General features: G+C 46.0%; 1 protein-coding gene across 24 annotated transcripts in view; it reads left to right on the plus strand.

Moving 5' to 3' along the window:
* The window catches only part of CD44 (CD44 molecule (IN blood group)), an 86,657-nt gene that overhangs the window by 15,005 nt on the left and 47,527 nt on the right, over window positions 1-24,125 (plus strand). For all 24 annotated transcript variants that reach the window (XM_073808763.1, XM_004316153.4, XM_019947914.3 and 21 more), the window contains exons 2-3: window positions 20,038-20,203; window positions 23,853-23,986. In XM_073808763.1, coding sequence (XP_073664864.1) covers window positions 20,038-20,203; window positions 23,853-23,986 — 300 coding nt within the window. The remainder of the gene's footprint in view (window positions 1-20,037; window positions 20,204-23,852; window positions 23,987-24,125) is intronic.

Below are 24,125 nucleotides of genomic sequence, written 5' to 3' on the forward strand. Positions count from 1 at the left end.
GAAAAAAACAAAAACAAAAACACAAAACATCACTTATTTATCAATTGGTAGAATATAGGCACCGGCAATCCAAGTGGTCAGTTATAAACAACTGTGTCTTATAAACAAGAACAGGTTCAAGTTTATCCCCCCCACCCCAACCAGTGATGATGATAACGTCCTTTCCCTTTTATTCAGATGTGCTTTCTTGGGTTGGAGAGATAAGGGTGGAGTTAGAGCTATCATGATTGAACATAAGCCACACCCCATCTATGCATCAAACCATGATGTGTAGCCCCCCATGTAATTGTTATCTGTCACATATTTCTTGGTATACCCACATCAGTTCATGTCAGCTGGGTATCTCTGTAAGTAGAGAATAATCAACCCTCAAAAACATTATCTCCCATAACAAGAAGTATGGAAGTAGGATGATTCCAGAAGCTCAATGTTGTTATCAAAGACCCGGTTTTCTTCCAGCTTCCCACTCTGCCCCTCACAGTGTCTTTCTTTAGTTTAGCCTCCTTCATGGTCCCAAATTGACTCCTACAGTTCCAGGCATCCAATGGAAAAACAAAATCATTATCCAGCACCAGAAGGATGCTTATTCATAAACATCTCTTCTAGAGAAATGGAGGAATGGCTTTTCTAGAAGTTCTTAATTGACTTCTCTTTGGAAGAATGGGGTCCCATTGCCTGGAATGCCCACACTGAACCAATCGCTGGCAAGGAGAACTCTGCTTGGACTTAGACCAGTCATGATCTACCCAATTGAGCTAGGAGTTGGGGCCTCGCCTCCCCTGAAGCACAAGTTTGAGATTTGGAACAAAATCGGGTTGCAATTAGAAGAATTTTATTGCATTGGTAACGATGTCTGTTATAACGAGTAAGGCCCTAAAGGGAGTCTATGCAACTGGTAGAGTTGTGGTTTGAGTTTCTATGTAGGCAAAAGAAAAAAGGCAAAGCTAAGTTCTTGTGTTTCTAAGCCACACCCTCAACCTTATCCTAAGAAGACATGCCTCACAGACGAAGTTCACATGGGGGACACACTGCAGTTTGAGGCTTAGATGATCTGGGTTTATACTCAGTCACAATAGCTATAACTTTATCCTTTTCTCTCTCCAAAAAAAGAATATCAGGGAATAACCTTAAATCTGTTATAATTTATAAGAAACAGTCCATCTTTGCACACTTGAGCACTTTATTATTAGGAACTCATTATTGCAACCCATCTCGGCACTGCTGGAGCTCCATTATGCCTGAGGACCACTAGTCTGTAGTGATCCATTTAAAAAGAATTACTGTCACCTTGGAAGAGCATCTCTTCCTGTAAATTATGAGTTGATGACCCCCAAAGGAGAGAGCCTGCTTCCCTTTTCAAAAACTACACTCCTGGAGTGTTTTAATGTGTGTGAAGTGTTTTCAGCTCCATTATCTAATCCAGCCCTCATATTAACCTCGTGGCTAGCATTATTACACTCCTGTAGAGGAGGGACGTTTAATGACTTTCCCAGGGTCATAGAGCTAATTAGTACAGATTCAGGATTTGAACCCTAGCTGTCCACCCACAGAGTTGATGTCCACGTCACCACACTATGTTGGCTCCCAATGGATCTGACTTGCTTTCAGGGAGTCTAGAATTGACTATTGAATTTTATATTAATAATTGCTCTTTCATAAGCAGGAAAACTCTTTCCTAATAGTTTCTTTGAATCCAGAGTTCAAGGGCCCAACATCTCAACATTTAATAAGCCCAAAGGTGGACAGGTGGGTTTTCTGGGCCAGTGCCCTGCGTCCATATGCAGTTAGCTCATGAATCTAACAGCACCAAGGGAAACTCAGGATTTAAATTTTTTTTTCCATTCCTTTTTATCACTTAAATATCATTAAAGGATTTATAATGACTGAATCCAGGGAAGAGAAAGCCACGGGATGTTTAATGTGGACCTCAAGAATGTGATTTTTTCTTACATGGGAAGGGGGTCTCTCCTTCTCAAAATCTAATGATGAAAGAGCTTGAGGAAATGGATTCTATCAAACTGAAATGATTTATGCTTTATTTTGAGGGTGAATTTCCTGACTGTGAGGCCCGCTGAGCCTGGTCTGCTAGTTCCCAGTCCATCCTTCAGTTCTCAGTTCTCTGAGGCATCTCTTGGGTACAGCAAAGGCCTTGGGGAGGAAAAGCTTCCCTTTAGACCAAGTGCTCAGCACCTTGCACTTCTGTTACAACGTTTACTGTGCTGTGTTGTTGACTTGTTGAGTGTCTGTCTTCTCCTCTGGACCATAATCTCCTTTGGCACAGTGACCTTGCCGACCTTTTTCAATGCCCTGGTCCCAGTGCCTAGCACAGTGCCCATGGGGGCACTGAATGAAACCTTGTTGAATGAATAAACTTGGGATTGGTCTTCTCTTTTCTGAAGGCCGGTGTCCACTTGAATGTTTGGTTGGATTTGTGGGATTGTGGCTTACCATGGTGGATTCAGGCCGTGATGTCCAAATTCAATTAAAAAAAACAACTTTATGTGTGTATGTATCCATGTATCTTTCATCTATCTATCTATCTATCTATCTATCTATATCTGTCTATTGGAAAAAGAGGCAGGTGCTTAAAAAACAAATGAGGGTCAGCAAGCAGACCACATCTTTTCTCCTCCCTTTATGGCCATGCACCACCCCAATTTCCATTCCTCTTCCTTGGTTGGCGTCACCTAAGAGTCTCTTCCATGGTTTCCTGCAAAGGTACCAAACAGAGGCTGAATATGTGCAATATTTCATGGATGTGAAAGACAAGGAGGAAACATGTTCTGCTGAGGGCTAGAAGAGATGGGGCAAGGTTTGGGAAGGCAAGACTTGGATATTCTAGACTTTTCTTCCTGGGGGCAGAGGGAGGGGCTCCCTGTGGCTCGCTTCTGGAACATGTTTGGGGCAGCTCTCTTTCCTTTCAAATAAGTATCATCAGGTAATCTCCAGCCTTCCTTAAGGACTGTTTCTCAGGGTAGAGGAAAGGTACCCTATTATCCCTTTGAGCTTCCTGTTCTTTGTATTGTTTGGAAGGCTAGAGTCAGCAGCTACTTCTGTATTCTGCATTGTTTGCATTGTTAAAACCTTTGGAAGACGCATTCAAGTTTCTTCTCCAAATGAGCTTCCCAGACCCCCTGGAAGACATTTAGAAATAGGCCACCAGGGAATAGTGTCTGTCAAAGTCAGGTTTTCTACCTTCCTCTAAAGGCTAGATTAGAGAGTGTTTACTCATCATCCTACATAGTTTAGCCTCTGGGCTAAGTACAGGGGTCAGGGATGCATGAGGGGGATCGAAGTCTGGTATCTCCGGCTCTCAGCAAGCAGTCTGGGTCCTGGAGTTAAACCTGGGTTCGAGTCCTGTCCCTCATCAGTTCTGTGTCCTTAAGCAATTGACTTAACACCCTGAGCCTCAATTTCCTCATCTTTAAAATGGAGTAATAATACCTACGTGCAGGGTTGTGTCAGGACCAACTGTGATCGTGTGCGGAATGACTGACAGGGAGCAAAAAGCATCCTCGGTAATCATTGAGATCACTGTAAGTATCAGACCTGGGACCTCTCCCTTCCCCATTCAGCCCAAACTCTGTTCCTGCTGCACTTGAGACATGCTTCCAGCTGCCTTTGGAAGATTTTCATTCCATTTCTGGGCAAAACATTAGCCAATAAGATCTCATTTAATTTGGGGGGAGGGCACACCGAAGCGCTGGCACCCCCGTGCTTACTGGCACAACTGTTGCCAGGCAGATAAGGTGGCATAGGATGTTCCGGGAAGCTTGGCTATTGCAGAAGCTGGTGGAAGCGAGTGGGGAAACACGCTCCGGGTCCTGTCTTTACTTGCACGATGACAGGCAGTCTCCTGGGCTGCTTGTCTCAGCAGGATCTGCCTCTTCCTGCCCTCGGTGCTGGCAGTCAGCAGTGAGGCTGGAGGAGGAAATGGTATTTTCCTCCCTCTTGGGTAGAAGTATTTCTTTACAGTACAGTTCCCTGGTCTCAGAGTATAGAAAGACCCTTAGGGGCAAGTTAATGCAGTAGCTTTCTTCTCATTCTGGAAATTTTGAAGTTTCCCAAAGCCCACTTCCTCCCCAGAAGCCCGGGCTTAGAATTTCCTGGTTGTGGAGGTGTGGAGGGGACTAGCTTTTGAGTACATGAAGTGCCCACCCATCAATCATTGGGGTGTTCAATCCTCTTATCTCCCAAAATACCTTGAATTGTCTCTAACTGCTCAGTTCTTTTCACCTCTAAAGAAAGGAACATCTGGCCTCTCCCAGCCACACCTCAGAAGTGGCTAAAACTTTTGCACCTTTTAATAGGAGTGTTTGCCTTCGTGTCAGGTTCTCATTTTGCTTTTAATTTCATAGGAGTGTGGTTGCAGACTGTTGTTTGGGCTGAAACAGAAGATGATCGAAACACAGATGATTGTTCGTGGTGTAAATACATTATAAATTAGAACCGAGGGGTCCCCCTGGTATCTGGGAGAGCTGTGACTCGTCGTCCAGGGTTTTATCTTCCTGTGGGAGAAGGAAAGTTAAGCACCTGTTATGAACCAAATGCAACGCTGGTGTTTCCCTTGAGTTTATTATCTAACTCCCATAAACCTCTCTTGGCGGTACGCAGCAAATATCAAATATCCACTGAATAAATAAAAGACTGAATTGCCTTAGAGTCATTTTACAGGCTGAGAAACTGAGGCTCGCAAAGATGAAGTAACTTGTCCAAGAAGCTCCGCTCTCACGTGGTGGGGCTGGAATTCAATCCTCTCCCTCCCGCATCACACCAGCGTTCCATTCAGCTTTATGGGACCCATCCTGTCCTTCCATCTCCAGAACTGGAGGCCTTGAAAATTCCAGGCATCTCCTTTTCCTGAGAATCTGGATTCTTCTGGCTCCTTGACAATGAAGGACCTTGAAACAATTTAGTACAACCGAGAGTTATCTTCGGGAAAACAGGTGAAGGGAACTTCCCTCTTGGCTCTTCCCGTTGGCAGTGGGACCTCCGAGACCACCAACGATCAGGGAGCCAGTTGGGGGTGGGCGTCTCCACTTCCAGTTGTGCAGGGGGGAGCTGCCGAGAAGCACCTCACTTGAGGATTGTCTCACAACTAAAGAATGATTTGCATTGGCCCGCGCTGCTGAAACTCACTGCAGGGAGCGCGGGGGCTGTTGGTGGTAATTTAGGAGTAGTCTGTCTAAGGAGATCAGCCATCCTGCTATGCTTCCCTTAATTGAAACCATTCTCTCCCTCCAGCTTGGATGGGGCAGGTTGTAGTCTCTGTGTGCTGGAAGGCATTTAGCTGTTGTAATTGGAGAGAAGGATGCTGGTAACACTCTTGTCTATTGTTTCTTTTTGCTGGCCACTCCAGCCTGCTTGACGCACCCATCACACCACCACTGCCTTGATTCCAGAGGGATGTGCCACAACCCTGCAGGCAGGAGGGAGCCACTCGGGTTCCTGGAGTGTTTAGAGAACACGTTTAAGAGAAACATAGACTTCCAGAGGCAGAGCGTTAGGTTGGCCAGGGACCCAGACACCACCAAAGCCAACTTCTTCCTGCTCTGATAAAGAAACTGAAGCCGTACTGATAAGTACTGACAGCTTCTCAGTAAGAAGTCCAACTCTAGATCCCAGGTCACTGGACTCTAATGCATTTCCCACAAAACTAAAGAGACATCTATTGGGCACCATACTGTGTATCAGACATCGTGGATATAAGGATGAACAAGGCATAATCCCAGTGGAACCCATTTTGATTATGTGGGTTAGTATCACTTGAGGCATACTTCTTCCTAGAATAATGTTTTATAGATAGTGTCTGTCTGTCTATCCATCTGTCTATCCATCCACCCATTCATCTATCTCTTTCCTTCTTCCTTCCTCTCTTTCTTTTTTTCTTTCTTCCTTCCTTCCTTCCTATCTACCTACCTATCTATCATCTATCTACCTATCTATCTATCTATCTAGCATATGTATTATATAGAGTAGGAGCTCATGTATCGTACAATTAGGCTTCTGGCTCCTAACTGGAGGTCTTGAGTGGCTACTACCAGTGATACAGTGAATGGCTGACCAGTTAATCAAGAATTGTCAGAGTGGGAGGCCCTTTATGATTAAGTAGCCTTACATCCACTTAATCTTTGAGATGATTGCCTACTATCGATCAAGTCCCAGCCACTTTGCTAAGCGTCAGGTACTTTGCTACGTGTTGCAGGTGCATTTCCCCCACTGACACCTTAAAAGCACCCCATGACGCAGGTATTGCCTTCACTCTACTAATGAGGCTGAAAGGTTAAGAAAACATGGTGTGCCCAACATTCCACAGGAGCCCAAGCTGGGGCTTGGACCCAAGTCTTTCTGATACGAAAGACTATGACCTTGGCCGCTGTGTCATCTTACAGTAGCGTAGGGGTAATTGCTCTGTCACCTTAGTAACTATAAACTGAGGGAGGCTGAAGATGCCAGGAGATCCTTGTAAGCCTTCAGAGGGCTGGTGAGTGGACACATCACAGTTGCACCCTGACGGGCTGCTCTGTCACGCTGTTGGATTTGCCTCCTTGAAGTTCAGGCCAAGACCCAGAAGGGGCAGACGGAGCCATCTTCCATCAACTCTGTACCCAGCTTATGACTCAAATGGAACTCTTATCCACAAAGCCGGGTCGTTCGGTTGCCATACCTTTGCCTTCCAAGTCTGCCTTGTTTACCCTACTAAGTCCACATGCTCAGGACATCTCGTTATGGACCCTGGAAGGCAATGAATTCCAAATCTGATTTAATCTCTGTGTGTGTGTGGGGGGGGGGGGGTATTTCCTTTCGCCATGTATCTGATCTCACCAAGAGCTCCATAATAAGTAGGGAAAATATGCCCATAAGTTCACAGAAGAGTGTGCCTCAGACCACACAGACTGCCCGAAAAGGCAGCCTGTTCCCCTTTTATTTTTGTGTAGCGCTATCGCTCCCGAAATTGCCTTATTTATATGCTAATCGTTTCCCTGTATATCGTCTGTTTCCCCACACTAGAGCATAAGCTCTTTCAGGGCAGGGACCTCGTATGTCCCCTCAGCACCCAGGTTCATATCTGGTACGTAACACTCACATCTTCTAGAGGGTGCTTTGAACGGATGCCTTGCGCCACACCCTAAGAAGACCAATTTGGGAGGCACGGATTTCATAGGAGGAGGCCCTGCCCTGTTGTGCCTATCCTGCTGCTTCCAGGATGCCTCTCGAGTGTCCGGGCTGAAAGCAGCTTAGGCCTTCACCCAGGTGTGGTCTCTTGCCATGTTCGATGGCTCTTTAGTTGAAGGAAAATCAAGATCTTATTTTCTTTGACAACTTCACAGAAGGATCATTTGTAGCTTCCTCCATTCCAAGCCTCCTGGCTTTTTGCGTGAGCCGTGTTCTTAAAAGCAGGAAGTTATGCTTGGCCCGCTCCGGCTACACATGAAATGGTAAAGGTTTTGGTCCAAACCCTGTGGCTTGAGTCAGATTTAAAAAAGCTTGTCAGAAACGTGTTCTCTGGAGCCTGGCGTTTGCAACTGGCATCTGTGGTTACAGATGAGATTTCAGAGATTGAAAGCTCAGGAAGAGGTGTGAATTACAAGCTCTTAGCTCACAGGGCAATTGGAACGGTACTGATCCTGGAAATCTTTTGGCCCAGATTTTTAAAAACTATCCCCTCAATCCAGCGTCTCCCTCGATAGGGTTTCTGCTTTGAAACATTTGTATTACTCTTAAAAGCATCTGGAGAATAAATAAGGGACTGGGAAGGGGCCTGTTACTCACATGAGCACTCACACCCCTCTTCACTTTAGCACCTGATGGGGAGAGAGAGAGAGAGAGAGAGAGAGAGAGAGAGAGAGAGTCTATGAGAAAAGAGAGCGATTGAGTCATTAAAATACGACCTGATGATTTCTGAGCCCTCCTAATTTGGAATCAGTGAAAATCTAGAACTCTCCTTGATCACTTATGATACTTGTTGTTGTAAACAAATGCTTTTGCAGCTACATCACTTCACTGCTGATGCATTTGAAGAGGAAAGGGGTGACCTAAAGGCATGGTTCTTGTTCTATCTCAATCCACGTGAAGGTCAGGATTGGTAGTAGGTAAATTGTAAGTACAGGGCTACTGACAACCAGGTGCCAAGGCTTATGAATGACTTTCTTCCCTTATAAACTGCAGCAAACTCATGGCTATTCCTAGAAGACTTTGCATGCTCACTCATTTGCATTTGGGTAAGATTTTTTGAGTGACAGGGAAAGAGGCCACTAGGGATGGCAAGGTACCTGGTGCCCATCGGAGTGTGACTGACATGGTCCCTCCTGTGAATTTGAAGTGGTACCATGGGGGAAAGAGGATAAAACCCATCAATCTAAGGGATGTCTGAACTAGGTACCATCTGTCATGGAAAGAGAAGAGGTAGCGAGTTACTATCGAAGCCAGGCGGAAATCCAAGCCATTCCTCAACCTTTTCCTCTCACTGTGATCCTGAGACAGTCACCCCTGCCTAGGGCACAGGGCTGTTAAGTCCCAGTGCAGGACTCATTTCTCTATGAAAATGTCCCCATCTCCTTGGGTCTGTTAGTTACCCCATTGGAGGAGACAGCAAGTCACCGTCCACCGACTCTATTGGCATGACACTAGCAAATACAAAGCTGGTAGATGCTCAAACTATCTGGCAAGAGGCATTATCCTGCAATTCACCTGGGATCTCCTGAAATTAAGTGCTGAGAGAGGCATTCGTGTGGCATTTAAGAGAGAGGGGCCAGGCTGCCTGACCCCCTAACGGTGCAAACTTGGACAAGTTCCTTTCTTTTTTTTTGACATTATAATAAGAGTCTTTATTCCAAGTACTAAAATTCAGAAATAAGGAAAACAAGTAAAATGCCAACAATTACATATTTATGACATAGTTAAAATAACTTATAAAGGCAACTTACATTTAATTATATAAATAAATGAATAGGAAAAGACCAAGTTTCTTAACCTCTCTAAACTGTAGTTTTCTTATGTGTAATAAGGTCTGATGTCAATAATAGTCCTTATCTCATACATTTATTGTGGGGATTAAATGAGATAATCAGTGTGGAGTAGGTGCTCCGTCCATGGTAATATTTCTGGGGAGCCCAGCCACAGGCTCAGCAGTAGGACCTGTCCCAACCACACCCCACAGGGTCCTTTCATTTCTAGCCTCCAGTGTGAGAATCTGTGTGCCCCAAGCAGAGGGGGGTGGCTTTGGTAAACATCTGGGCTAACTCACGTCAGACGCCAGATATCATCCCAGCGTTTGACTCATGGCCCTGCCACTTCCACAGCAAATGTTGAGTCAGTTGTGCTCTGGACCTCACTTGTTTCATCTGCAAAATGGGATTGATGACTTGACCTCTCAAAGCTGCTCTGGAGATCGCGCGGTACGACACCTGTTACCACACCTAGACTAATGTCTGACACGATAGCAGCTCCATAAATTCCAGAATCTTGTCTTCATCACTTGAAAGGGTGCTAAAAGAGGTAGGGAAGAGAAAATCAAATCCGAGCTGGAGATACCCTGGACTGTGTGGTGATGCTGGACTCTGTGGGAGTTGGTGGTGGCCTTTTGTTCCCCTCCATCTGGATGGCTCTACCTTGAAGGACAACAGCCTCACCTCAGTTTCTGGATCTATAAATCCTCTCGAGTCCACTGCTCTCCAGCCCCCATCCCTGTAGGTTAGGATTGGAAAAGCAGACTTCGCTATCTCCTCTCCACAGGGTGAGCCAGGGACAACCTTTAAGGGGAACTTTACATTGCAAGGTATTTTTATTCTTGAGACTGACAGGAAAAAAAAAAAAAAAACATGCTAAGCCTGTATCACTTGTGAAGCATTTTTATACAATGCATTTCATTTGGGCTGCAGCCTTTGAGCTGCTAAGTACTTAGCGCTCTGACCCTCTGCTTCCACAGCTGTCACATGGGGCAACTAAACGTCTTAGGATGCTTTGAAGCCCCTGGCACATCGCAAGCCTTGCCAAGGGGTGGTTATCATTGTTATGATTGGCCCTTACTGCGGTGGTTTCCAGAGTGTTCCACGCAGCCTCCTAAAGCATGGTGGAGGGTGTCAGGACCATTGGTGGGTGGGGTGGAGGCTGGGCAAGAATGAGCAGCTGGAGGATCGAGGCTCTGGGGTCTCCACCCTCACTCCTGCTCCCATGGGAGCAGCTCTGCTTTCCCCTACCCTAAATATTGTGGTTCTGCCTAAGACGTCATTGGGAGGGGGAGGGGAAGAAAAGTATGAAAACCACCGCTCTTCTGTCTGAGTGCTGTCACTTTTCCCCTTTGCTTGCTGACACCCAAGATGGAAAGGGCAGCACCACGGGTAATGGGGAAACTCAGAAGACCTTGAAAATCTGAGTTGAGGTCTGGGTTTTATTCAAACTCTGTAAGACTTTGGAGTCTCTGAATCTCTTGCTCCTTTGTTTCTTCATCTGTAAAATGGGGCCATAGTACCTACCTGATGGGCCTCATGGGGCTGCTTTTGGATGTGGAAATGCTTCATAATTGGAGATGGAAAGTTCCCCCATGGCACTATTACTGACGCTTGTACTTTGATCCACCTGTTCTGCTGGGGTTGGAGAATACTAGATTTTTGGGAAGCTTTCTGAGATGTTCATACTGTCCCAGGTGAGCATATAACTCCTCCCCGCTTTATCCCACTAGCTTCAAGCATTTCCTAACTTCCTGCTTCATCCTGGGAGTTAGGAAGGCTAGGTGTGAACCAGAGATCTAGAGTGACTTATTCAACGTCACACAGCATATAATGAACAGGAGTCAGGCTAGAACTGTTTGTCCTTCTCCCAGATGGGGGCCCATGGCTCATCAGCGTGTCAGTGGCTCACTAACCACCGCAAGATGCAGCTATTACTTGTGAATGACAGTCTCAGCCCACCTCAGCTCTCATGACATCCTTCCCTCAGATTAAAATCAGCCAGTTCCTCAAAGATCCGGCCACAGACCTGAGCCAAAGCTGTACCTGAACTAGGTGTTATAACTGTAATTAGCTCCCCCCCCAGAAAATCTAACTATGAAACAAAAAGTAAGACCTCTTTTTTTTCTACTTGCAACAGGAAAAACCCCATGTGGGCCCCTGAGATGCTTTTTCATTTCATTTACCACATCCTGGGTTTGTGCTAGCCAGTCTGCTAAACAGATATGGTCCAAAAAAGAAGAAAACAAGGTCTCAGGCCCAAAGCCAAACATTTCCCGGTCGCCATGGCAACACGCAGGGGCACACACTGTGGTTTCTCTCCCTCAGCTGTCTTCCCGGAGACTCGCTCACCAAAGACCAATGGCCTCACAGAGTTGGGTACTGAGGTAACAGTTCTGGGACACACTTTCCTTTGCCAGAAAGACTGTTGGATCCAGGATCGGGAATGGGGGCCTAACCAGACCTTCCCACCCTCTCCCCTCCCCCAGTTCCCATTACTCCACCAGGAGGCAGGGGTGGGGGTCTTTCTTCAGACTCTGTACAAACAATCCAAGAGCTTCACTGGATTGGTTCTTTGGAGGCCTAGACTGAAGGGCCAGTGTAGTGGCTGAGAGAACCCTTGGACTCTTCTCTGACAGAGTGGATGTGATGGGCCCTTGTTGGCTGCCATGACAGGCTCCTTGGACACAAAGGCTGAGAGGTCAGGGGATATAGCCAGCACCAAGAAGTTGGGGTGCATTTCCCTTCTAAGTGCCAAGGGATGAATCGCTCAGTTGAAAACAACCCAGGACACATTCTGGAGGAAATTCTCTCGGTATGATGGTGTATGACTATTTTCTCTGCTCATTAAACCCTCACCCGCCTCCAGGGCAATTCGGGGAGAGACTGAGTCCTTCAAGATTTATGGCCCGAGGCAGCCAAAGGCGATTCGGCCACTGAGTGTGATTTTGGCCTCGTTCAGAATGGGATGCTGAACAATAGACCCTTTCACCAGGCGCTCATCACATGGGCATCAGGGGATGGGGGCGAGAGATGTGGGGCGGCAGGAAGGCTGCCAGCCTTCTGAACTGGCAGGCCTGGGTGGCAGCAGGGGCTATAATAGCTAGGAAGACTCCCAGATGGAAACTTCTGGGCTTTGAAGACATCAATCAATCACAATGAAGAAGAGAATGGCTTCTTCATGTCCCATTAAGACAGTGGACTGTGGCTTTGTTGGAACGGCTTGCTCAGGCCTCTTATAAAAGCAGTTCAGTAGTCAGGAATCTAGCAGTTATGGACCCCGGAGGTCCTGCTTTTCTCACAGCTGGCTGGGGGACCACGCTCAGTCATTGTGGATTTTTGTTTTCTCTTGCATCTCAAGAGAATTTTTGATGCTGGCTGGCCATTGTTCCTCCTCGCTTTAAACGCAGATGATCCAATTAGCAATAATGCTTTAAAGAACAATTGGCCTTATCTGTCTCTCCCTAGTTCTGATGAAGATCATTTCGGTTAGTTTTGTGATGTGGCATAATCTTTTTCAGACATGAGCTCAGCAAATCAGAGGACAGAAAGTGAATCCCGGCTGCTTCATGATAAACACTAGAAAGATGAAAAATGTGGAGAGCTCGCTGGTGCTTTTGGCCACCTCCGCCCAGGAGGCTTGCATGTGACTGACTCCGGGGGCTCGACGGAGTCGGATGCAGTGAGCCTAGAGTGCCATGCTCCAGCTAGAAGGGCCTGGTCTGTTGAGGTTTGGGGGCTGGGCAACAGACATCTCAAAATGTCACAAGGACAGCCTGTGGTCTGGCATCCCAGCCCTGGGCCAACCTGTCTTCATTCTGTTCTGCCTGGCCTTGGCCAGAGCCCTCAGGCTGTAAAGGACAGAAGAGGCCTGAGGCTGAAGCTGGGGTTGGGGGGTCTCTGATCCCCAGGGGGATCTCGGGAAGAGCACAGGTAGAATGAGAGAGAGGAAGCCAGACCTCTGCTGGGGGAAAGCCAGCGAACACAGAGACCTCGGAATCTTTGCCTTGGGGAGAGGGTGGCAGTTCCACTAGGGCAGGCTTTCCCATCTAAGTTTTCCCAAGCTCTTGAGCAAAGGGCCCTGCCCTGTTAAGCCTTTGGTCCAGAATCAAGAGACCTGTGATCTTAAAATAATATTTGAGCTTATTAATATTTAATAATATTGAACAAGCTCAAGTTCCTCTCTGCAGAGTTCTCTTTTAATGCTCACCTCTCTGCACTTTAGAAACCACATGGAGAAGAGGGTTTCCTGTAGTTTAGCGTCTGTCCCACCCACGGGGTGCCACTTAACACTGCAGTACGACCAGCTGGACTGCCCAGCCTGCAGCCAGGTCCGCTAGCCCCTAGCTCAGGTCATTCATGTCTTCTCAAAGAATCAGTTACCTCCTGCATCAGATGGGGATAACGAAAGTGCCTACCACATACCACTGTTGTGAGAATTAAATGAATTTTTAGGTGTAAAATGTTGGAAACCTCATATGGGCCTGATTAGGCACTAGGTGAATGTTTGCAGTTGTTCTCATGGCCGTGGGAGTTGCACAAGTCCTTGGGTCTCAGGAACTGGCCTTATTCCCATCTTCAAGAAAACCAACTTTCCCAGACACATAGCTACTCTGGGACCAAATCAGAAAAAAATCTAATTCTGCCTCATCCTTCCTGAGGAGATGACAAAAGGAGCCAGGCACATCTAGGCGGTGCCTGTTGGAAAATACAGTCATTCATTTTGGACCGTCTGGAGAAGTCTGGTTCAGAGAATTGAGAGTCTCTGGGCACAGCGTCATGGTAGATCATCTCCTGTGGTCTTCACATGGGACGCACTGTGTCTGTCATTCCTGTCTCAGGAGATCCGGCCTCAGAAGGGGCCCTACGACACGATGTGAAAAGGCTGTGCTCGTCTCTGAGATGACAGCGCAAAGTCCAGGCAGACAACGCCAGTTGCCAAGCTGAAAGTTGGTCTCTGAAACATTTGCTTACAGGGAAAACAGCAGAGGTTCTGAGAAGCAAATGCTTCGGATTAAAAACATTTAAACATTTGAAGTGTCTGCTGGGGAATTCTCAACCAGGCCCAGCTGGTGATTCTTTTAGACGTGACGTGGGGAGTGGACCCGAGGCATGTTCTGTTTGCATCCTACACGTCTGCTTGTCCTGTGTGTGGGGGAGAATATTCATTCATTCATTCATTCATTTGTCCCACATGTGCCTACTCTGTGTGGTGCTGCACAGGGTCCTGGGGACACATGCTGAAGGAGAGATGCAGTCCCTGCTGTCACGAAGCCCACAAGGAAGTTCCAAAATTCCAGAATCCTGGAATTTCTAATTACTGAAGAGACCTTAAAGATAATAATTTCTTGTAATTCTTTACCTGTTTCTGTCACAGACATCTTTGAGGAGCTAATGGAAACTGAGGGATGCTGTCTCTAGCCAAACACCGACACACACACACGTGCACACAAGCATGTGGACACGTATATACGTACACACACAGTCTTGAGTATAATTTCCCAGGTTTATAGACCCTTGAAGACCAACTTGTGGATTCCGGGTTGAACACGTCTTGTCACTCAGCTCCATGGCTAGTCGGCTGTGTAATATCCCCACCCTCACTCACCTCTTAGGAAAATTTGGACACGTGCACATAATGGTGAGTTGGGTAAAGATTACACAGTGCTGTACTCTCAGCAGATGCCGTGCTTTTCTCTCACTCTCGAGGTGACTGGAGCAAACCAAGAAGCTATGTGTCTCAGGCCCAGGGCGATTTTACTAGAAAGCTCTGTTTTCCTTGACGTGAGGCTTAGTGAAAAATACAGGTAAAATTAATGGTGTTATGGGTCAGTTTGGTTTATCCAAATAAGAATGAATTTACCTGGAACCCCACATAATTGGCAGCATAGCACAGATGTTAGAACCCTGACTCTCCCACTTGGGTGACTTTAGATACACTGTTTAACCTCTTTGTGCCTCAGTTTCCTTGTCTCTAAAGTGGGTTTGGCAATAGTGCCCACTCCATAGCACCTTTGTGAGAATTAATTTAGCTGAAGTAGATCGGCCACCTAATAAGTATGCAATACTCATTGGCTCTGATTAAGTGCCAGACACTGTATCAAGTGTTTGACATATCTTGTCTCATTTCACAGCCCCACAAACCCTGATGTTACTGTCATCCCATCAAGGAGAAGGCTGAGTGTCAGAGAGGGTAAGAAACTAACTAGCTGTGTAACCTGGAGTGAGTGGCAGTGTCAGGATTTGAACCCAGTTTGGGGTGGATCTCTTCCAAGTTGAACTACCAGCCTTCATGTGAGTCGGTGCCAGAGAGCTGGTTAAACAGTTCTCTTGCAGAGCTCCTTTTTTGTGGTCTTCCTGACGGGTTATTGATCGACCTCTTCCCACGTGGGCAATGAGATCCTTGGGTGCCGGGCCGATGACCCCTCTGTCCTCCTGGCAACCCCATCATAACGAACACCCTCCAGAAAGGCTCCACCCTGAATCTGAAAGTGGCCTCCAAACGTTAATGTTGCCCATTGGGTCTCTTGGAGGGGGGAACTTGGAATCTTTCCTGTATTACATGATACAGGAGATTTACTGGAGACCAGAGGGCTTAACGGAAAACATTCTTGATTCACGTCCAGTTGGACGGGCTTGTTTGAGAGATGCAATCGGCCATTTAATATTAGGCCCTTGAGTCACGGCAGCTCCCGCATCACAGGGATCTCCGTTTCTCACGAGAGATGCACAGATATCTCCGGAGTCCAGCCTCTCTACAGGGACTTGCAGTGTGGCCAGTGCCATTGCCATGGACACGCATGCCTGTCCAGTGGTCTGTGGTCCGTGGCTACTCACGCCTCGGCCTTACCTTAACCTTACTTGAACCTTGGGGATATTCTCAGCTATACACGGGGGAGGTTGAGAGAGCAAAACAAGTTATGTAAATCGGGGTGAGGAGTATAGTGTGCCCTGGTGGTTAAGCCTGTGGACTCTCGGTGCCCAGACTGGCTGGGTTTGAATCCTGGCTCCATCATTACGAGCTCTGTGAACCTGGGCATGTTTCTTCCCCTCTCTGCGCCTCAGTTTCTGTATTGGGAAAAGTGGGGATAATAATATTACCTACTTCATAGGGTTGTTTTACGGATAAAATGAGTTAATACTTGTCAAATGCTTAGAAGAGTGCCTGGCATATACATAAGTGCACAATATGTGATTGCTGTTAGTATCATCAATACCCTTTGGGGTAATAATTTCTGTTTGCGTAAGTGTTAAGAAAGCCTGTTGGAAAGTCTTCATTAATTATCAGGGCTTAACGGATACACAGCCCTGAAGGCTTGGTCCTTTTTAAGACACGAGGGACCCAGAGGGGAGGAACTGTGAATACTGTTGACCTGAAGTGACGGTTTTGGCACCGTCTTTGGAATTCCCAGATGGCTGAATGCCATCAAGATTAGGAGTTGGACCTTTTCTATGTGCGAGATTAAGATAAATGTAAGCGTGGAATTCTCACATTGCATAGAATTTCCTCATTCATTCAGCAGCCCTTTTCTGACACCTACTACACACGCTGGGTAAGCCTCGCATTTCTAGGAAGGCTGAAGCTTGATTTTATCTGGCCCTTCCTGTCTTGGCTGACCTCAAGCACACACATCACACATTCACTACTCACATGCACACCTAGAAACACACTTACACACTCCTGTGTGTATCATCTATCAAGTGATGTTGGCTGCCGCCCGTGGAACTCAAGGGATTTTATTCAAACGTCTCAGTGTGAATCGGTTCCTTTCGCATTTGCATATTCTGTGTGCCAGGTGGCAAACTCTGATTTATTTTAATAAGACAGAAACTGTCATTCAGCTCCAAACCACCATCCATGCCTCAGACTTTATTTTTAACCTAGAAGTGACAGCAGCCACCTGGCCACACGCTGATGGGCGGTCTGCCTCTCCTGGCATCTGCTGAAGTGTCCTCTGTCTCCCTCACCTCCGAGAAACTGATTGGGAGGCTTTGCTGATCTTTTGTAAGCTACACACGGAGGACCCCCGGAAGGATGGTCACCCAGCGTGACAGTCTCCTTTGGCAAAGATTGGCCGACCGAGGCCAAAGCTGAAAATGTCAGTAAAAACAAACAGCGTTTCAAAAGGGCCCTGTACATTCCCCCCTCTGTGCTCCCCTGGCCTCACCAGCCAAGTATTGTGTGAGTGGCTTCCAAAGGACACCACTCCAAAAAGGAATTAGTCTCCCCAAAACACGTGCTCTCCATTTCACCTAGTTCTAATGTTTTTTAAAAGCACCTCCATGCTAATGATACAAAGAAAAGAGAATCACTTGATATTGGCTTATGTCTTTGCAAAAGCTCTATTTTTTATGTCTTCTTTTACTATTTTCAGAGTTGAGAAAGGTTGTAGAGAAGTTTAACAGTTTTCTTATCATCTCGATCTGCATTCATCAGACTCTGTTTTCTAGTGATTGGAAGCTGCTTCCTGCTCAGAGAGGAGAAAGCACTTGTTGGCTGTACAATCCCATTAACACTGACCCTATCTTTCTCATTATGTAGCAGTTGTTTAGGTGTATCTCTTCCCTCCAGAGTGAAAACTTGCTCTAATGATATGAAATGATTCTTGGGCACATAGCAAAGTGGATTGGAGCGTGGGTTTTGGCGTTAACAGACCTGAGATGGAATTCCAGCTCTGCCACTTAATGGCTGGGTGACTTTGCAAAGTCATTTCATTTTTCTGAGCTTCAGTTTCTTCACCTATAAATAATACATACATACATACAAGTCACCTCTCAGGGTCTTTGAAAGGTGATGCCACACGGAACCCCAAAGTTGCTGGGTAACCAGGGACGTTGCAGTTGCAGGCTTCTCCGCCCTGGCTATCAGCTCAGAAATGTAAAACAAAGCAACTGGGGTTCAGGAAGGCAACTACAGGCTCTGGACGGCAATTCTCACTTCCTTGTGCAGCTCACTTTTCTGAGCCCCAGTTTTCTCATTGATAAGTAAGCAGAATCTTCCTGATGACCTGTGGACCCACCCACGTGAGAGAGAGATTCTGAGTTAAAGCCAATTCTGTCTGAATTGGGACTGACAGAGTGGTGTCTGGCATTGGCAGAGTCAATGTCTGACTGTCTTTGAGGCTCAAGGAAGTGCTCTGCTTCAGCAGGACAGCTTCAAGGACAGAACCTTTCTGTGTTGGCGTTTACTCAGGTGCAAACTGGGCATCATGCAGAAGAATATTGAGTTTTCAGTTAAGGGCTTTGAAGTCTTTTGAGATTGTTACAGAGGATCAGGGAACACCAGGTGATTTTTTTTTTTCAGCTCCTTATTGAGATTTCAGATTCATGTCTGCAAACTCACAGAAGTCCTAGGACTAAATCATTTTTAAACTGGTTGGTAGCAGTTAGGTTTCATTTTGGACGCATTAACTCTTGCAAGTAAAGAACAGGTCTTGGATCTATCTGGCAATATGTTCAAAGTGTGTTTTTGAAGAAATTCCAAGGAGTTGTTCATTTATTCAACAAATATTTATGGGGCATCTGCTCTCTGTCAGCCACTGATGTGAGTGTTAGAGAAACAGCTGTAAACAGGCAAAAGGCCTTTGCTTTCTTGGAGTTTCCATCAAAAGAAAGGGCAGACAGAAAAAACCAAATGCACAAATAAATAGACAAGTTGCTGTGAAGACACAAAAGCACAGTAAGTTGAGGGAGACGCTGAGGGTTGGATAAGAATGTTCAGGGAAGGACCCTAAGTTGAGGTGATTTCAAGTTGAAAAACAAAATGGGATGATCAGGGGACAGTACATTCTAGACAGAAATGGCCATCAACAGAGGAATGGATAAAAAGATGTGGTCTATATATACCATGGAATACTACTCAGCCATAAAAAAGGACTACATTTTGCCATTTGCAGCAACATGGATGGACATAGAGGACATTATGCTAAGTGAAATAAGTCAGAGAAAGACAAATACTGTATGCTATCACTTATATGTGGAAGCTAAAAGATAAAACAAACTAGTGAATATAACAGAAAAGCAGACTCACGGATGTAGAGAACAAACTAGTGGTTAACAGTTGGGAGGGGCTGGGGGACAATATAGAGGTAGGGGAGTAAGAGGTACAAACCACTTGGTGTAAGATAAGCTACAGGGATGTATTGTGCAACACAGGGAATGTAGCCAATATTTTGTAATAACTGAATGGAGTGTAACCTTTAAAAATTGTATAAAAAATTAAAAAAAAACTTAAACATGTAAAATGCACTCATGTCAGTAAGTTAGGTCCAGTATTGTTTTGTATCCCATCTATCCCATCTTGTTCTAACTCCCCCTTAGAACTGACTTCCACACATATACCCTATCAATATAGTTTTTGCAAAATCTTAAAAAAAAAAAAAATGGTAAAGTCAGACCTAAATGTTTAAGGTGGGAAAGGGCTCAGAATGTCCAAAGGAACTGAAGGAAAGCTTTGTGCCTGGAACAGAGTGAGCTACTTAAAGGTTAGGAGCCAGGTCATGTGGGTCTTATCAGCCATGATAAGGAAATTTATTCTGGGTGTGACTAGAAGTCACTGGAGGTTATCAGCTGGGGAGCCGTACCACGTGATTGTGGGAAAATACTCATTAAGTGGAAAAAAAAGATTCCTACACCTCAAATTGTATATTTAGTACCATTTAAACTACGCAAGTATATACATAACACACACATTCAGAAAACAAACTGAGACAAGATATAGCAAAATGTTTAAAATGTTTGCAGTAGTTTTCTTAGAGGTGGACTTGCTTTTCCTTCATTACTTCCCTGAATTTTGTAAGTTTTCCCCAAGTTTGTGCTACTTTCCTAATCAGAAATAAGTCACATGCTTTGTAAAAACTTTGTTGTAGAGCAGTCGGCGGAGAGAATGTAAAAGTGATGCTACTCTCTGCCTCTTATCTCAGATTTGAGAGTGAAGTAGTGATGCTCTGAAACGCTACAGTGAATGTTGAAGGCTCTGGCCAGTAGGGAAGATTATTCGTCTTTTTAATGAGGCTGCTCTAAAACAGACTTCTTATCCTTTCCAAATTATTGATGCAGAAGAATCTAACCTTTTCTTTTCATCCCATAGATCTAAATATAACCTGCCGATACAAAGGTGTATTCCACGTGGAGAAGAATGGTCGCTACAGCATCTCGAAGACTGAGGCTGCTGACCTCTGCAAGGCCTTCAATTGTACGCTGCCCACCATGGCCCAGATGGAGGCAGCCCTGCTCGCAGGGTTTGAGACCTGCAGGTAAGGGACCAGCCCCCACCTGCCGCGGGAAAGTAGGCTGCCTGGGTCCAGGGGGTGGGGCTTAGGCCCAGGAAGGCTCCTCCGTGACAGCTGAATGGCTGCTTGCCTGAAGAGTTGGCACCACCCCTTAATCCGGCCAAGTCCATCTGGAACCAGTATGACCAGCTGAAATTGAGGGCCGGCTGAAGACACGTTTGTGAATCACAGAGGGAGGGGTTGCCTAGAGGAGGCCCTTAAGGGTCATGTGTTGGAAGCCACTTGCCTGAGGTGCTTCCACAACATGCTCTCCAGGCTTTGAAGAAGCGTGCAATGTCCTTGTCAGAACCACAATAGAAAGGGAACCAAATAACAGTGCTTGAAATAAATTTGTGCCTGGTGGAGTCTTCACCCTGCAGACTTGCCTAAAGCAGGTTTTTCAAACAACTCTCTCTCTTTCGATTTTGTTTCTCTTCTCTGTTGCTCTGATTTGAGAGAAAAGGGCATGAAAATTATTGAGATGTATTATTACAAGTGATGGGAAAGTGATGAGAGGGACCAAGAGAGGCCTCCTACCAGACATCACAGTGCTCAGGGAGCTGTCCTCAGGCCCAGGATATCTGCTCCAGGATATTCACAGCAAGCATGGCCCTTATTTTTCTGAATTTCTCATGTGCTTGTGGAAAGTGGTGCACATTTAAGAGCAAGCAGTGGTGACCACCGTGGTGAAGTGTTTCGGTTTGGTTTGTTTTCTTTAGAAGAGCTCTGGGGAATCTGGACAACTGCTCTCTGAAGTTTCCACCCCAGCCTGCAGCTACCCCTCTGCACTTTTGCAATGTGATAGCGTTAGGTAACGTGGTTCCCTTTTCTCTTCAACACGCAAACATAGGCTGCTTTTTAAAAAGTCAAGCTGCAGAACTCTTTATGGAAACCATTAAATGTAAGTTAAATACATCTATCCCCTGTCCTTGGTTACAGAGTAAGGCACCCATAGTATGGGTGGGAACTGAGATACTTCTGCTGTTGAGGAAAAAGCGCATCTTCATAAGTGCACTAATATGGTAGCCACCAGCCACAGATGGCTATTTACACTTAATTAAAATTAAATAAAATCAAAACTTTAGCTCTTCATTGGCACTAGCTACGTTTCAAGTGCTCGATTAGCCACAAATGACTAGTGGCTACTTTATCGGGCAACGTAGATTATAGAACATTTCTGTTTTGCAGAAAGTTCTAATGAGCAGCACTGCTCTAAAACAAAGAGCAGATGTGTGCAGGCATCTGTGTGTGTTCAGAGCAGGGTCTTGGGAGAATATAAAAGGAGCAGATAGCTCTGGTAACTTCTGAACCTGAGCTGTAGGCTGCAATGAAGGAAAGCTAATTAGCAGGTCCACTTATTCTATTCCTAAGGCTAATTGTTTAAATATGGCCCTGACTAGGTCAGTGGCCTAAGAAAGTGGATTTAGTAAGCTGAATTTTGATTGTGAAATGCAGACAAGGCCAACTTGCTAAATACAGAAAAGTTCTCATATGTTGAAAACAGGGGAAGTTCTTACTGTACCCACTGGCCAATCATCCAGCCCTTAGCTGCTGGGTGACCCCAGCCCACCTGCCCAGCCCTTAGATGCCGGGTGACCCCAGCCCACCTGCCCAGCCCTTAGATGCCGGGTGACCCCAGCCCACCTGCCCAGCCCTTAGATGCCGGGTGACCCCAGCCCACCTGCCCAGCCCTTAGATGCCGGGTGACCCCAGCCTACCTGCCCATATCACTCCCTTAATCCTCAGACTGCACCAGGGGTCGGTTATATGACCCCACTTTGCAGAGGAAGCAACTGAGGCTTAGTTGCAGCCCACCCTGGGCCACATCACTTTCATGGGGAGGAGTTCGGATACCAGACCAGCTTCCGAGGCCAGGGCAAGATTTAATGACCCCGCCCTCCCTAAGGACTGAGAGCAAAAGGGAGATGAAAGTCTGGTGCATGGATGGAGTTGCTGAGTATTTCTTTCCTCCCTGGGAACACCAACCTACTCATGAAGTATACACATATATAAATTTTAATATCTCCAACTTATAGACAGGATGACACATAAAACCAGCGGTCGACACGATGTGATAAAAACTCAGGAATAAGTTAAATTCTAGAATGTCGGTGTGATACAGGCTAGCAGAATGTGATGGGAATGGGGTGGGCAGGAGGCTCACCAAGGAGTGTTATTATTTTAAAAAAACGAAGAAAAACTGTGCCAAAGACAGCTATCATTCTACCCATGGCTGGTTTTAGGTGTTGCAAAACTTATTTCCATAATTTCACTCAGGTAGCTATGAATCAGATACCTGCCACAGGACAGATGCGAGAGTCTCACGGGGGATGGAAGAACCTTAGCATCTCCTCTCTTCTGTCTGCCCCACCCTGATTAGTAGCAATTCTCAGATACATGGAAACTTACTAACATTTAATTGCGGCCGCTCCCCGCACCAAGCTCAGGAGTCTTTGGAGAAACCAGTCTGGCCATTCAGATGAGGAATTAGTCATGTCAGCTTTTGCAACTTAGACATAATGAGTTCGATGTGCTTAGAAATTTCAGACTCACCACCATTCCCATAGGTCCTGCAGGGTGATGCAGTACGTACTGTCACCCCTGGCAGGAAAGATTAAAAGGATTTGGGCTGTGCCTTTTAGCCAGCACTGCATTTTCAAAAACCTGTTGGCTTTAGCTTCTCCCTCTCTGCTCTTCCCTTGCCTCTGCCTCTTCCCTTGTAAATGGTATTTTCTCAGCCCACATCTCATTTTCGGAGGCATTTTATATTGGAGAGAGATCGTGCGGTAAGTATTCAGCCACCACGATGCTGATCGAAGAGGCTGGGTGCTGTATGTTGTATCTGAAAGAGCCTCCGGCTCCAAACCGCTCCCAGAAACACCATGGTGGGGCAAAGGGGCTTAAGCACTTCTCTGCTGCTTCTGGAAAATTCCTGAGCTAATGAGGCGTTGCTATCTACTTAATTACTCTGACTCCCATTTTAATGACGGTCGATTTACTTCCACTGGCAATGGAATTATGCCTGAGATGCTCATGGGACAAGATGCATTGTATATGGCATATAAACAAGGCTTTGTGTTTAGAACTATGAGGTCTGGCGTGAGGGAATCACAGGAAAAGGTGAGGCCAGGAAAGAAGAGGAGGGGTTGGGAAATAAGGCAGGTTTGCCATTCGTGGACTGAAACGAAGAGCCACCTAGTTCTGTCTGATGCGAGGCAGTCATTTTCTGTATTTTCTGGCAAATAGGAAGGTAATGGCAGGCCAGAGTGGGTCTCACATCGTCAAGGGGTCATTCTGTGACTTGGGTGTCCCTCTGCTTGTTCAAACTGGCCTGACTGCTGACCATAGATTTTATTTGAAACTAATTTTTTTTTTCTTTCATGAATCGATTTTTTCAAACACTTTTTATAGAGCTCCAAAAAAATCACTTTGTCTTCATCAGCCTTGCTGGTCCCTTTCACTGTCCCTCTGCTGTTATTTTTGGCTTTCCCATAACTCAGTTGTCGAAACCTTGTAGCATCCCTGGGGTGAACTGAAGGAAGTATTGCACTGCATGAAATGTCCTTCGATGGGATATTATGAAATCCCCGCTTATAGCCTTGCGGGTGGATGACCTCTGGTTTTTCTTTTGCAGGTACGGGTTCATAGATGGGCACGTGGTGATCCCACGGATCCACCCCAATTCCATCTGTGCTGCAAACAACACGGGAGTGTACATCCTCACATCCAATACCTCCCAGTATGACACATATTGCTTCAATGCTTCAGGTTGGTTCCAAGTGGATTGGCTTTGTGTTCTGGGTTGCTTCTGGCCTGCCAGCCTTCAGCAACATGGCTGACAATCTTGGTTTAAGTGGGGATTCGTGTAGCCTCCATTCACATAACAGATGTTCACTGAGTATCTCTC

This window comes from Tursiops truncatus, chromosome 8 (genome assembly GCF_011762595.2).
Source record: "Tursiops truncatus isolate mTurTru1 chromosome 8, mTurTru1.mat.Y, whole genome shotgun sequence".
NCBI classification, from domain to species: Eukaryota; Metazoa; Chordata; class Mammalia; order Artiodactyla; family Delphinidae; genus Tursiops; species Tursiops truncatus.